Here is a 13,926-nt window from a genome sequence, read left to right on the forward strand (position 1 = left end):
GTTAAGGTGATTGTTTACCATTTTTAACAGGAGCTAAATAAACACATAGAAGATGGTATGGGAAGAAATTTGGCAGATCGGTGCACCAGTGAAGTTAATGCCTCAATGCTTCAATCCCAGCAAGAAATTTTTGGTAATATTTATGTCTACAATTTTTTTTTCTTTCATTGGTAAAAGGTTTATTTTCCCTTATATATCTTATAGAAGGCTTAACATCATTTATTACTGTTTCTTAAAATAAATAGCATGTTTTTATTTCATCTAGAAAATTTGAAGCCGTTACTTCCAGCTGGTATACAGAATAAACTACACACACTGATCCCTTGCAAGAAATTTGATCTCAGTTATGACCTAAATTGCCACAAGTTATGCTCAGATTTTCAAGAAGATATTGTATTTCGTTTTTCCCTGGGCTGGTCTTCCCTGGTCCATCGTTTCTTGGGCCCTAATAATGCTCAGAGGGTCCTTCTAGGATTATCAGAACCTATCTTTCAGGTATGTATTTTTCATTCTACATTCTGAGAATCATTCTTTTAATTTGCTGATGTTTTTTTTTCGTAATAGAACTAGCTTTATCACAACTGGATTTATGAGAGATGTATCTCATAGAGCCGTTTCTGAATTAGGTATACCAATAAGGTGTACTACGCGTAAGGGAAAGACAATCCTAAAGTTTTCATCCAATACTGTTGTAGGTGTTTTTTTAATTTTTTAAAATCTTAATAGTTTCTTTTTTCAGGTTTCAAATGAACTGGAATAAATAAAAATCATTTTTAAAAAGCAAAGCCTTATTGAATTTATATCGGCTCAATATTTTTTGAGTTTTGTAAGAAAAACCATCATCACAAACCAGTTTTAGAACATTGCTGTCACCCTTCAAAGAATCTGTCATACCTACTTACTGTCAGTTGTTATTCCCAACCCCACAGCTAATCTGCCTTTTCTTGTTATTTATTTGCCCTTTCTGGGTATTTGAAATAGATGGAATCATAAATAAGTGTTTCAGTTGTTTTTTTGTTTTTTTTATTTTTTGTTTTAGGGGTTACCAGGGATCGAACCTGGGACCTTGTACATGTGAAGCAGGCACTTAACCACTGAGCTACACCAGTCTCCAATATTTGCTATTTTGTGACTAGCGTCTTTAAATTTTCATGTTTTCAGGGTTTATCATCATAGTACATCAATGTTTTAACATGTATAGGTACTTCATTCCTTTTAATGGCCAAATAGCATTCCCTTCTATGCATATACCACATTTAGTTTATCTATACATTGGTTGATGGACATTGAATTGCTCCTACTTTTTGGCTATAATGAATAATGATGCTGTGAACATTCATTTTCAAGTTTTTATGTGGATGTGTTTTCATTTCTCTTGGGTACATACCTAGGAGTGAAATTTCTGAATCATATGGTAGCTTCATGTTTAGCTCTAGGAGACTGTCAAATCATTTTTCAAAGTGGCTGCACTATTTTCCATACCTACCAACAGTGTATGAAAGTTCCACATTCTTGACATTCTCATCAACACTTTTTATTGACACTTTTTTCATTCTAGTTGGTTGGAAGTGGTTGCTCATTGTGATTTTGATTTACATTTGCCTAGTAAATAATAGTGTTAAACATGTTTTCATGTGCTTATTAGTCATTTTAGTGTCTTTCTTGATAATATGTCTATTCCAATCTTTTGCCTGTTTTTTTAAAATTGGGTCCTTTTTATTACTGAGTTACAGGATATAAGCCCTTTATAGATGTATGATTTGCAAATATTTTATTTTAGTCTGTCGCTTGTCTTTAGATTTTATTGATGTCTTTTGAAGTATAAAATATTTTTATTTTGAGGAAACTTTTTTTTTAAAGGGGTTTTTTGGTGTGAGTGTTTGTTTAAATAGTTTTAATTCTTCAAGAGTTAAGGGGGAACAGGTGTAGCTCAAAAGAAAAAAATTTAAAAATTAAAAAAAGAGCTAAGAGCTTACTGTTGTGAAAGGTAGACCATAACGTATATTATGGAAATTTTTATTCTTGATCTCCTATCATAGGATAATTTTCATACATTTTATTTCTTCATATTTATGGTAAACTCATTATTTGGGGGTTATTTCTTTTTATATATTGACTATAACTTTAAAAGAAATAAGGTCAATTTTATAAATAACTTTTATTTATAGCTGATTAACTGAAATAATCTTTTTTTCCCAACCTTATCAGTTCCCTAGATCTTTAGCTTCTACTCCCACTGCTTCTACCAATCCAGCAACACCAGATAATGCATCACAGGAAGAACTCATGGTTACCTTAATAACAGGATTAGCTTCTCTTACATCTAGAACTTCTATGGGCATCATTGTTGTTGGAGGAGTGGTAAGTAACATGCATTTTCAGTTTAGCTAAAATAGAAATTTTCTCAAAGCCATCTGGAAAGTCATGAAAAGAAAGATACACACATACACATTCAATTTTATTTCCAAAGTCTGTGAAATGATTTGACAGTTTATAGGTTAAAAGTAGTGAAATTCAAAGAGTTTTATGAGTGTAATCTTAAATTTAAAAATATGTATATGTATATCTACTAACCTTAGGAAAGAAACACCACCAACTAGTTAGTCCTTAAAACAATGCTGCTAACTTTTCACATCACAGCACACAAATCAATTTCTTGACATATTTGTCAGTCATGTTATGAAGTAATGCTTTGAAGTTTTGAAGTATTGAGTATTATTTCTTAGTAGTAGTTCTTAAATGTTAAATGAACAGTGCATATCATTAACAGCATAGATTTACTTTTTTGGTTTTGAATCTTTTGACCTAAAAAAAGGCATAACATTCCTCTTAACTCATTTCAGATAGATTGAATTGATCTACCAAATGTCTGGCAGGTTATAAAAGTTCCTGTTCTAATATTTAGGTGCTGGTCCCTTTTCAGACTGATTGATTTCCAGTCACTTCAGATTTTCTCATGGAGAAGAAATACACATTTTTAGGAAATGAATGTAACTTGAGGATCTGTTTTCTAAAATAATGAGTTCTCTAAAAATGCCTTTTGGTATCTTCTCTGAAGTGGTGTTCTTCCTTCTCAAAGTAAGTTTTGGCCTTATCTTACAGATTTGGAAAACTGTAGGATGGAAACTCATATCTGTTTCTTTAAGTATGTATGGAGCTTTGTATCTTTATGAAAGACTGTCCTGGACTACCCGTGCTAAGGAGAGAGCCTTTAAACAGCAATTTGTGAACTATGCAACTGAAAAACTGCAGATGATTGTTAGCTTCACAAGTGCTAACTGCAGTCATCAAGTACAACAGTAAGTTGAAAGATGCATCTTTTGTTTAAAAAAAAGGTTTTCTTAAAATACGTATGCAGAATAGGCACACGTAAGTGTATAGCTCAAAGAATTATCCCCAAATGACCAGATTTTTATAACCCCCACCACAGTAAATAGAAGGATTCGAAAGCTCAGAAATATCACTTCTACCCTCCTACTCTCCTAATCATTGCTCCCCTTTTTTTCATCCTCCAGATAGGTTAGATTTAAACATGTACATATTGGTGGGTAGAACTTCCCAAGAACTCCTGGGGGGCTGTCAAAAGACAGTTTTTAGCAGACCTAAATTTATGTTTGTGCTTTATTTCCCATAGACCTCGGTATAGTTACTGTCATATGGTGGGGCAATTAATAAAAATTTGATGATCACATGAATGGAAAGCTACATTAACTTTGTTTTTACCTGTGTGTTCTCAGCTGATTTCTTTTGGAGGTCCAGGTACCTTAATTAGCAAAAAGGATCTTCCTAAAATGTCATATAAAATAGGAACTTAAATATTTAAATTAATGAACAATTTGTGGCCTCAAACAATTTGTAGTCTCAAATTTGTGGCCTCCTTGTTTTCATTTTCTGCAGTTCTATTTTAGTTTAGGCTCTGATCTTGTGTCTGAAACAGTTTATTTAATCTCCTTGCCTTTCTGTCTCCTTAGTCTAAACCATTCCATACAAATACACCACCACTGAATTATTTGTTCTAGAATTAAGAGTATCACTCACAGGATTCCTTATTCTCCAAACCCCAATCCCTACACATACAATGCCCTTTCCCAATTCTAGATTTATACTCATTTGTACCTCCCTTTTTAGGCACAGTTGCCACGCTGAAATATTTTCCTGTTCTTGAACATGTCTCCTTTTTCCTAACCTCTTTGCCTTTGGATTGGGTTGTTTTCTCTGCCTCGATCATCCTATTCTGTGTGTTCAAAACTCATACACTATATCTCCTTCAGGAAATTCACTGTCCTTCATAATTTAAGTAACTTCTATAGTCTAACATTACAAGAACACTGTCTTTTTATATTACTTATCACTTTTTACTTTGTACTATAATTATGTATATCATTTCTTCCATTAACCTGCAATTATCTTGAGCTCAGAGAACTTGTAATTTCACTCAGTAGCATACAAACACGGAATACTGTGCCTTGATTATTTGGAGTTCTGTGTATATTTGCTAAAATGCATAAAAGCAGAAACTAAGTGGATCCAGTTATTTATGTTATAGTAATAAAATTCTCTCAAGTTCTAAAAAAAAAACTACCTTTAAGCTTTCAAATCTGGACTGAGAAAATTAAAAACAAATTACATTTGCCATAAAACTAGGAGTCTGTTGTCATGCCTTTTGAGCCTAATTACTAACTGCTAAGAATTCAGCTTTCATAATGAAAGAGCTGAAAATCTAATGGAGGGAAGTCCTAATAATTGCCTAAAATATTCATTTATTTTTACCAAAATATTAGAATACTGAGAAATGTTCCAGTTGTCTATTATTGGGGTTGTAGCAAAGATGCACAGGAAAACAGTTGCAGCGAGAAATGAACAGATCAGTAAGTTAAGTTGTGAAAATATAAACATAATATATTAATAAGTACCCAAATGGTAAATATAACCCTTTGGTTCTAGAAACACAGTTAAATTTTGCTATGATGTAAAGTCTTTTTATCTAAGTCATAGGAGCTCATGGAATCTTTTTCTTTCCTGTTCTTGATAATTTCTTTATTTTATAGGGTAGGGGCCAAAAGTAAGATTTATTGTGCCTTTTTATAAACTAATCATACAACTGTATAGCAGAGGTAATAATGCCTCTTGAGTTCAGATGAAATTTAAGCTGATACTATATTAAGCTTACAACTGCCATACCCTTCCTCATACCATTCTTAGTGTTCTTTGATACCTTACGTTTTAGACATTTTTTTAAACTTCGTGATCTCCTTTTTTTATAAGCTTTGAATTAAACTTATTAAAAGGCATTCATGATTGCTGATAAAATTGTTTTCTGATTTAAGAGAGATGGCTACCACTTTTGCTCGCCTGTGCCAACAAGTTGATATTACTGAAAGACATCTGGAAGAAGAAATTGTTAGATTATCCAAAGAAATAGATCAGTTGGAGAAAATACAAAACAATTCAAAACTCTTAAGGTAGTATTTGAATGTTTTTTTTCTCAGTAGCATGAACATTTTAGTGGTATCATTACAGAAATATAATTATGTGAAATCCCTAGTGAATTTGTTTTTTTTGTTTTAGTTTTTTTCCTTGTGAATTTGTATTAAAACGTTTTCTTTTTGTGCTGCTTAAATTAAAACTTCCCATTTTTAATTCCATACATTTTGTAATTTCAGTAAAAGCTAATTTCAAGAAGGGAAAACAAAAGACAGTTCTCTTTCATTACAGTTTTCTGAACTCATACATAGAATCTGAATTTAAAGAAATTTTATAGATCTAAACTTAAAAATCTTTGTTAAGCTTTCTAAGTCCATTTTCAGAGCATAAGTTCTGTAATTAAGTGTATGAGTCTTTAGTCTATCTATATCTGAGATGCATAGCTACTGTTATTGGGGACCATTGGGTATGAAATTGGAGACAAACGAAACTAAACAGGATTTCCTAATAAGAATATATGATTTAATGTGATTTATTATGCATTCTTTGGGGTCTAAATCAATTTTGCTTTGGGGGATAAAGGGCAAGGTCTCCATGAGGTCTATACTTGGCAGTTCAGCTTTCACCAACATGTTCTGGAGAATCATTTAATCCCTGCTGCTACTTACCAGGCTGCATGATACACGTACTTACCCAGTTACCCGTGTGAAAGCATCTCTGAATCCAGTGCTTATAACTTGCAAGATCTGACCTTGTGACCTGAGATTTTTGACATATATTTATTTTATTTTTTTAGGAGGTACAGGAGATTGAACCTGGTACCCCTTTTTTTTGTTTTAAAGATTTATTTTTTTATTTATTTCTCTCCCCTTACCCCCTCCCCCCTCCCCCCTAGTTGGCTGCTCTTTATGTGCATTTGCTGTGTGTTCTTCTGTGACCGCTTCTGTCCTTATCAGCGGCACTGGAAATCTGTGTTTCTTTTTGTTGCGTCATCTTGTTGTGTCAGCTCTCCATGTGTGCGGCACCATTTTTGGGCAGGCTGCACTTTCTTTTGCACTGGGTGGCTCTCCTTAGGGGGCGCACTCCTTGTGCGTGGGGCTCCCCTATGTGGGGGACACCCCTGCGTGGCATGGCACTCCTTGTGCACATCACCACTGCGTGTGGGCCAGCACCACACGGGTCACGGAGGCCCAAGGTTTGAACCACGGACCTCCCATGTGGTAGGTGGACACCCTATCCATTGGGCCAAGTCTGCTTCCCCCTGGTACCTCTTAACGTGGGAAACAGGCGCTCAGTCAACTGAGCTAAACCTGCTTCCCAGATTTTTGATGTATACCTAAAACACCTGTGGTAGCATGTCTTGCCATAGTGTCTTAATTTAATCAGCTGTCATTTTGTTATTTTACCTCAGTTTAATGTTGAAAAGATGACTGCATATCATTGGCTGTTACTACCTTCTCCTCACCCATCCAGCGCCACCAAAGTGAATTTTATGTATTACATTGATCCTATTTTAAGTTAGATCATCCCAGATATACCCTTCAAATTTGGTTAAACTGTGTCCATTAGAATTTTTGTTTTGTTTTTACCTGGGTAAGTTTTTATTTTTTATCAAATTTTATTGATACATATTAATAGAGCATAAATCCATCCAAAGTGTATAATCAGTGGTACTTGGTATAGTCGCAGTTGTACACTTATCACTTTAGTCATTATTAGAGATTGTCATTATTCCAGTAATAATAATAAACAAAAACAAAAAGAACTCATCACCTCTCAGTTTGTCTATGCTTCCCCTGCTGTACATAGCTGCTATTATGTTTCCATCTCTCTTACCTATACCAGGGTAGGTTTTTGAAACAGTGTTTCATCTTTTTGTACTAATACAAGAATGACAAAATATATTGGTATTTATAGTTTAGCTTTCTAATTTTTGGCAGGAATCACTTGAATAATCTTTTTTTAAAGATTTATTTTTTATTTATTTCTCTCCCCTTCCACCTCCCCGCCCACCTCCCCCCCCATTTTCTGCTCTCTGTGTCCATTTGCTGTGTCTACTTGCATTCTTGTCAGTGGCACTGGAAATCTGTGTCTTGTTTTGTTGCATCATGTTGCTTGTCAGCTCTCCCTGTGTGTGGTGCCACTCCTGGGCAGGCTGCGCTTTCTTTGCATGGGGCAGCTCTCCTTGCAGGGGTGCACTGCTTACGCATGGGGCTCCCCTACGCGAGGGACACCCCTGCATGGCACGGCACTCCTTGTGTGCATCAGCACTGCGCAGGGCCAACTTATCACACAGGTCAGGAGGCCCTGGGTTTGAACCCTGGGCCTCCCATATGGTAGGCGAATGCTGTATCAATTGAGCCAAATCCACTTCTCTTGAATAATTCTAATTCTTTTTGAACTGCTAAATTATTTTTCTAACAGGAAAAAGTAAAAAAAAAAAAAACCATAATTTTTGGAATCTCCATTGTCACTAGATTATGCACAGTCTTTCACATAGTATTTAACTTACTAGTTCAGGGGAGTTGCCTGAAGTGTACATTGGAGTTCATAGCATAGCATACGTACTTTGAGCTTTATGACCTCAACCGTATAGGCTGTGCAAAAAGAAAAAAAAAGAAAAAGAAGCCTGTGCAAAGTGTGTGTGCCCTAGACTTCTATGAGAGTGTGAGACACAAATCTGTGTTTCTTTATCAGTTTTCATGCAGTGTGCACCTCTTACTCTGGGCATTTGGCTGCAATCTGGTATGATTCTAGTGTTTGAGAGAAATATTTTTGGTACACTATGGCCCTTTGACATGAGCCATCTTATATAAAATTATCCTATATTTTATGCTTACCTGAAAGAGAATTTTCAAGGGTAACTAGACTGCATTTGATTTTTGAGCTTACGTAATGCTTTTATGATACAGTTTCCGTGTAGGATATGACTCCACTGTCTGTTGTGCTTTTAATTCTCATTCAAGTTTTTCTTTTATCCTTGTAACTTTTTCCCATCCAAGTACTAACCAGACCTGACTATCCATGTAACTTTCTAAAAATTATGGTAACCTATATACACTGTAAAATTTTTCATTTTAACCACTTTCAAGCATATAATTCAGTAAGTTTATTCACAGTATTGTGCTACCATTACCACCAGTTACTAGCAAAACTTATCTATCATCTTAAACAGAAACTCTGCACTCCTTAAACATTGACTTCCCATTCATGCTGCACTTCTCCCTTACTCTAACCTGTAATATACTTTGTTTCTAATAATTTGCATATCTAGTTATTTCTTCAGTGAGATCATACAATATTTGTCCTTTTGTGTTATGTTTATTTCACTTAAACATGTCTTCAAGATGTATCCCTATTATAGCATGTGTCAGAACTGCATTCCTTTTTATGGCTGAATAATATTCCATTATATGTACTTGCCACATTTTACTTAACCATTTATGGATGGACACTTGGGTTGCTTCACCTTTTAGCTATTGTGAATAATTCTGCTACAATCATTGGTATATATCTATCTGTTGGAAATCTTTCTTTCCTTTCTTTTGATGGAGTCCAGTTTATTATTTTTCTTTTATGCTTGTGCTTTTGATGTAAAATCTTTTTTTTGTTTAAAGATCTATTTTTTTTAAATTTATTTCCTCCGTGCCTCCCCTCCCCCCTGCCTCGTTGTCTACTCTCTATGTCCATTTGCTGCGTGTTCTTCTGTGACTGCTTCTGTCCTTATCAGCGGCACTGGGAATCTGTGTTTCTTTTTGTTGTGTCATCTTGTTGTGTCAGCTCTCCATGTGTGTGGTGCCATTCTTGGGCAGGCTGCCCTTTCTTCCGCACTGGGCAGCTCTCCTTAAGGGGCACACTCCTTGCATGTGGGGCTGCCCTACGTGGGGGACACCCCTGTGTGGCATGGCACTCCTTGCATGCATCAGCACTGAGTATGGGCCAGCTCCATGTGGCTCAAGGACCCAGGGTTTGAACTGTGGACCTCCCACGTGGTAGGCAGATGCCCTATCCATTGGGCCAAGTCCGCTTCCCTGGTGTAAAATCTTACGAGTCCGTTGCCTAATACAAAATCCTGAATATATTTCCTATGCTTTTTTTTTTTAATTAAAATTTTTTTTTTCTTTCCCCTTTCCCGCCCCGCCCCCCCCCAGTTGTCTGCTCTCTCTGTCAATTTGCTGTGTGTTCTTCTGTGTCCACTTGTACTCTTGTCAGCAGCACTGGGAATCTGTATCTTGTTTTGTTGCGTTATCTTGTGCATCAGCTCTCCATGTGTGCAGCGCCACTCCTGGGCAGGCTGTGCCTTTTTCGTGTGGGGCGGCTCTCCTTATGGGGCACACTCCTTGCGTGTGGGGCTCCCCTATGCGGGGGGACACCCTTGTGTGGTGTGGCACTCCTTGCATGCATCAGCACTGCATGTGGGCCAGCTCATCACATGGGTCAGGAAACCCTGGGTTTGAACCTTGGACCTCCCAGGTGGTAGACGGACACTCTTATCAGTTGAGCCAAATCCACTTCCCCCTATGCTTTTTTATAAGTGTTTTATGGTTTGAGTTTTCACTCTTAAATTTTTGTTTTTATTGTGAGGTAGGGGTCTACTATCATTGTTTTGAATGTGGATATCCAGTTTTCCCAGCACCATTTGATGAAGAAACTTTTTCCCCATTGAGTGGTCTTGGCTCCCTTGTCAAAAATCAGAGCTACATGGGTTTATTTCTGCCCTGTTAATTTTACTCCATTGGTCTATATGTCTTTCTTTTTGCCAGCACCACAGTGTTTTTCTTGCAGTATCTGTGTCTGAGTTTTCCAACATTGTTCTGTTTCAAGATGGCTTTGGCTATTATTAGGCATCCCTTGCAGTTTGTATGAATATGATGATTAACTTTTCCATTCTACAAGCAGTCTGTTGAAATTTTGAATGGGATTGCATTGAATTTGTAAATCAGTTGGGTAGTATTAACATCTTAACGATATTAAGGCTTCTGATCCATGAACACAGAAACAATGTCTTTCCATTTATTTAGGTCTTTAAAATTTTCTATCAGCAGTAATTTATAGCTTCCATGTGCATATCTTTTATATCCATGGTTAAATTTATGCTTATGTATTTTATTCTTTTAGTGCTGTTGTAAATGGAATTTTAAAAGTTTCCTTTTCAGATTGTTCATTAATAATATATAGGAACGCTGCTTATGTACTGATCTTTCACTGAATTTATTAGCTCTCATTGCTTTCTTGTAGATTTTTTGGGGGCTTTCTCTATATAGGATTGTACTCTGCTAATAGGGATGGTTTATACTTCTTTCCAATTTGAATGCTTTTTATTTCATTTTCTTGCCTAATTGTTCTGGCTACAGCTTCCAGTACAATGTTGAATAGCAGTGATCAAAGCAGCATCCTTATCGTGTTCTTGACTTTAGGGGGAAAGCTTTCCGTCTTTCACCATTGAGTATGACATTAGCTGCTTGTTTTTCATATAAGCCCTTTAACATGTTGAAGTTTCCTTCTATTCCTAGTTTTCTGATTTTGTTTTCCCCCCAAGAAAAGTGGTGCTGGACTTTGCCAAATGCCTTTTTCTGTATCAGCTGAGAGATGATCATGTTTTTCCTCTTCATCTGTTAATGTGGTATATATAACATTGATTTTCTTGAAAATTGATTTCTTGGCATTCCTAGAATAAATCCCACTTGGTCATAGTGTATAATCCTTTTAAAACGCTGTTGGATTTGGTTTGCTAGTATTTTGTTGCAGATTTTTACATCTTTGTTCATAAGGGATATTGGTTTGTAATTCTTTCCTAGTGATATCATTATCTGGCTTTGCTATTAGGGTGGTGCTTGTCTTACAGCATGTTTTTTCATTCTTGGGCACTGGGGTTCTGTGTTTACTGCAAAGCTATCTTTGCACTTATACCCTGAAAAGAGTTGATAATAGTTTATCACCATTATTTCAGATAAATGTAGTAGCAGGCTAGTGAGTTTATTTTAAAGATCAGATGGAATGTCTTTTTCTCCTTGATCTTTGTAGTAATTATTGGTGTTTTGTTTATTTTATTTTAAATTAGAAATAAAGCTGTTCAACTTGAAAATGAGCTGGAGAATTTTACTAAGCAGTTTCTACATTCAAGCAATGAAGAAGAATCTTAACAATAGAGATTGCTTTGGTGAAAAGCATAGGAGGAAACAGAACTTGGAAGACTGGGACAGTTATAATATTGTGAAATGACTTCAAATATGAAATTCTACTAACTGTACCTACATAGCAAATCCCTGTGTAGAGTCTGGTAATGATCTGTCTCAGGGTGTTTGCGTTTCTGAAGAATGTTATGATGTGTTGATGTCCTTAGTTTTAACTTCCTGTAAAGAAAAGGTCAAATTCTTTGATATGTTAGAATAATGAATTAGTTAAAAGCAACAGAACCAACTATGAGACCCCTGAGGGGTGGGGCCTTGAGCTCTTAATTAGGGCTTTATTTTTGATTCTGAAAAACTCTGCTTCCTGGCATCCAGGAGTTAGAGAATGCTCCTTTCATCTTGTCAAAACTAATTTTTGATGCCTACTTAAATGAGAAGTCATTTTTTTGTTGTTGTTTTATCAATTGCACTGCTCTAACTACTCAGGAGGAGTGTGGAATGTTCTTGAGTATATTATTTATGTAAGTTACAATCACTTTTGCTCTTATGGCAGGTATGTAAACCACTAATAAATATGCTGTTTTTACTCCCTCTTTTATTCCCATTAAAACTGTTATAAAACATTATAAAGGTTTGTATTATAAGTAGTCACTTATAAAAGCATCTGGATCTGAATAGTTTCTTCGTTATTTCTAAAGGAACATTTTCTGCTTTGCTTCAACTATGATTCCAGGAAGAAAAGCTTTTCTCAGTGTTGGGAGTAAAGTTTTAAGTGATTAAAAATAGTCAAAGATACAGAAGGTCTGCATTTTTAATGAGTGTAGTAATGTACAAAAGCTGTTCTTCATAAGGTTTTTGCCTAGTATATTAGACTGTTCCCCAGGGGAGGATTTTACTTTTAATTGCATGAATTCTCCAGGGCTGGGTTAAAAATTATTAATGTATTTCTTACTCAGTGAGATGTTTAGGGGTTCAGGCATCATTGCTGCTTCTGTACTAAAAAACCAACAAAATTTTGTGAACTTATAAAAATGAAAGCATTCTAGGACCATGCTATGCAAATGTGGTTGGAGAACCACATCAGTGTCACCAAGGAGCTGTTTAAAAATTCACAATCCCAGGGGACACAGTACATGTATCCTCTTGGATTTATAGTCTTTCGCTTTCTTTTCATGGGAGAGAGAATTTCAGTCTCTTAAAACATTTAAAAAATATTCTTTTTTCTGTGCCTTTTAAGGCTTCTGAATGTTATTCAGTCTTTTCAGAAGATGTATAACTATAGTTTTCAAGATATTTCAAGGAGATAATCACATTTAGACCATGGGAGCCTTGCAAAACTAATTGTATTTTATGCAAATCCAATTAATGGGATGCAGAATTCAAATTTAAGTGAATATATTCATTTTTATAACTTTTGCTGATTTCTGATTAAAAAACAGAACAGACCAAGAAGAAGTAGGTTACAACATGAAAAACTGATGTCTAAGACTGGCTACTAATTTAGGTTACAAGTTCAAGATCTTAACTTATATATGATAAAAGTACTTGAATTTTTGAAACAGCATACTAGTTTAGTATTACCTTATTACTACAGTACAGTGGTTATGGAAGTTTGATTCCTGGATGGTTACCATTGCTTGGGAACTTGTAAGAAATGCAGATCCTCAGGTCCCACCCCATACCTACTGTAAATACAGAACACTAGAAATGGAGTCCAGCAAGCTGTGGTTTAACAAGCTATCCAAGGAGATTCTGGTATAGTGGTTCTGATGTAGTAAGTTTTCCATCACTAGTTTCAATTTATGTATGATCAAGTTGAAATTGTATGAATGTTGGAAATGGAACACTAAAATAATGAAACCCAATCCTTTTGGCTGAAGATAAATGCATCTAAGACCAAGCCCATGACTTACACAGAAATTATGTAATTTATGGCTGATGTAGTTTGAAGTTATTGCACATAGTATGCTTTTCTTTGTATGTTTGCAGGATTATTTATAAACTTTGTATAACCTTAAACTTTCTACAAAACCAAAATTTTTTATGAGTATGCAAGCTCACAAGGGGAAAATAAAAACTTGTTTGCCTCCTAATTGATAAATGTAGCATTTATACTGTTATTGAGTTTAAATCTTTCGTAAACATTTTTACCATAGGCATATAAACTGGCTCCTTTTATAATTGCCTTAACCATTGTTCAATACAACTGACCAAGTGTTGCAAGTGTAAGAAAAAGTTACACACCAGTTCTTAGTGGTCATAGACCACCATGATGGAAACATATTTTGAGAGGTTTCCCAACGTTAGTTGTACAGCTCAGGTACTTACCCAGTACTCTAACCTGGTCAACAAATATCAAAATGCTTATCGG

At 35.4% G+C, this 13,926-nt stretch overlaps 1 protein-coding gene across 12 annotated transcripts in view; it reads left to right on the forward strand.

The window, feature by feature from the left end:
• Positions 1-13,648, forward strand: part of MFN1 (mitofusin 1) — a 45,875-nt gene extending 32,227 nt beyond the window's left edge. For 8 of the 12 annotated variants that reach the window (XM_004478972.5, XM_071214636.1, XM_071214638.1 and 5 more), the window contains 6 exons: positions 31-133; positions 266-495; positions 2,209-2,361; positions 3,103-3,299; positions 5,328-5,462; positions 11,486-13,648. In XM_004478972.5, coding sequence (XP_004479029.1) covers positions 31-133; positions 266-495; positions 2,209-2,361; positions 3,103-3,299; positions 5,328-5,462; positions 11,486-11,567 — 900 coding nt within the window. In that variant the 3' untranslated portion in view covers positions 11,568-13,648. The remainder of the gene's footprint in view (positions 1-30; positions 134-265; positions 496-2,208; positions 2,362-3,102; positions 3,300-5,327; positions 5,463-11,485) is intronic. The other 4 variants (XM_023584787.3, XM_058295374.2, XM_058295372.2 and 1 more) reach the window with 1 other exon arrangement.
• The last annotated feature ends 278 nt before the right edge of the window (positions 13,649-13,926 follow it).

This window comes from Dasypus novemcinctus, chromosome 4 (assembly GCF_030445035.2).
Source record: "Dasypus novemcinctus isolate mDasNov1 chromosome 4, mDasNov1.1.hap2, whole genome shotgun sequence".
Taxonomy (NCBI): domain Eukaryota; kingdom Metazoa; phylum Chordata; class Mammalia; order Cingulata; family Dasypodidae; genus Dasypus; species Dasypus novemcinctus.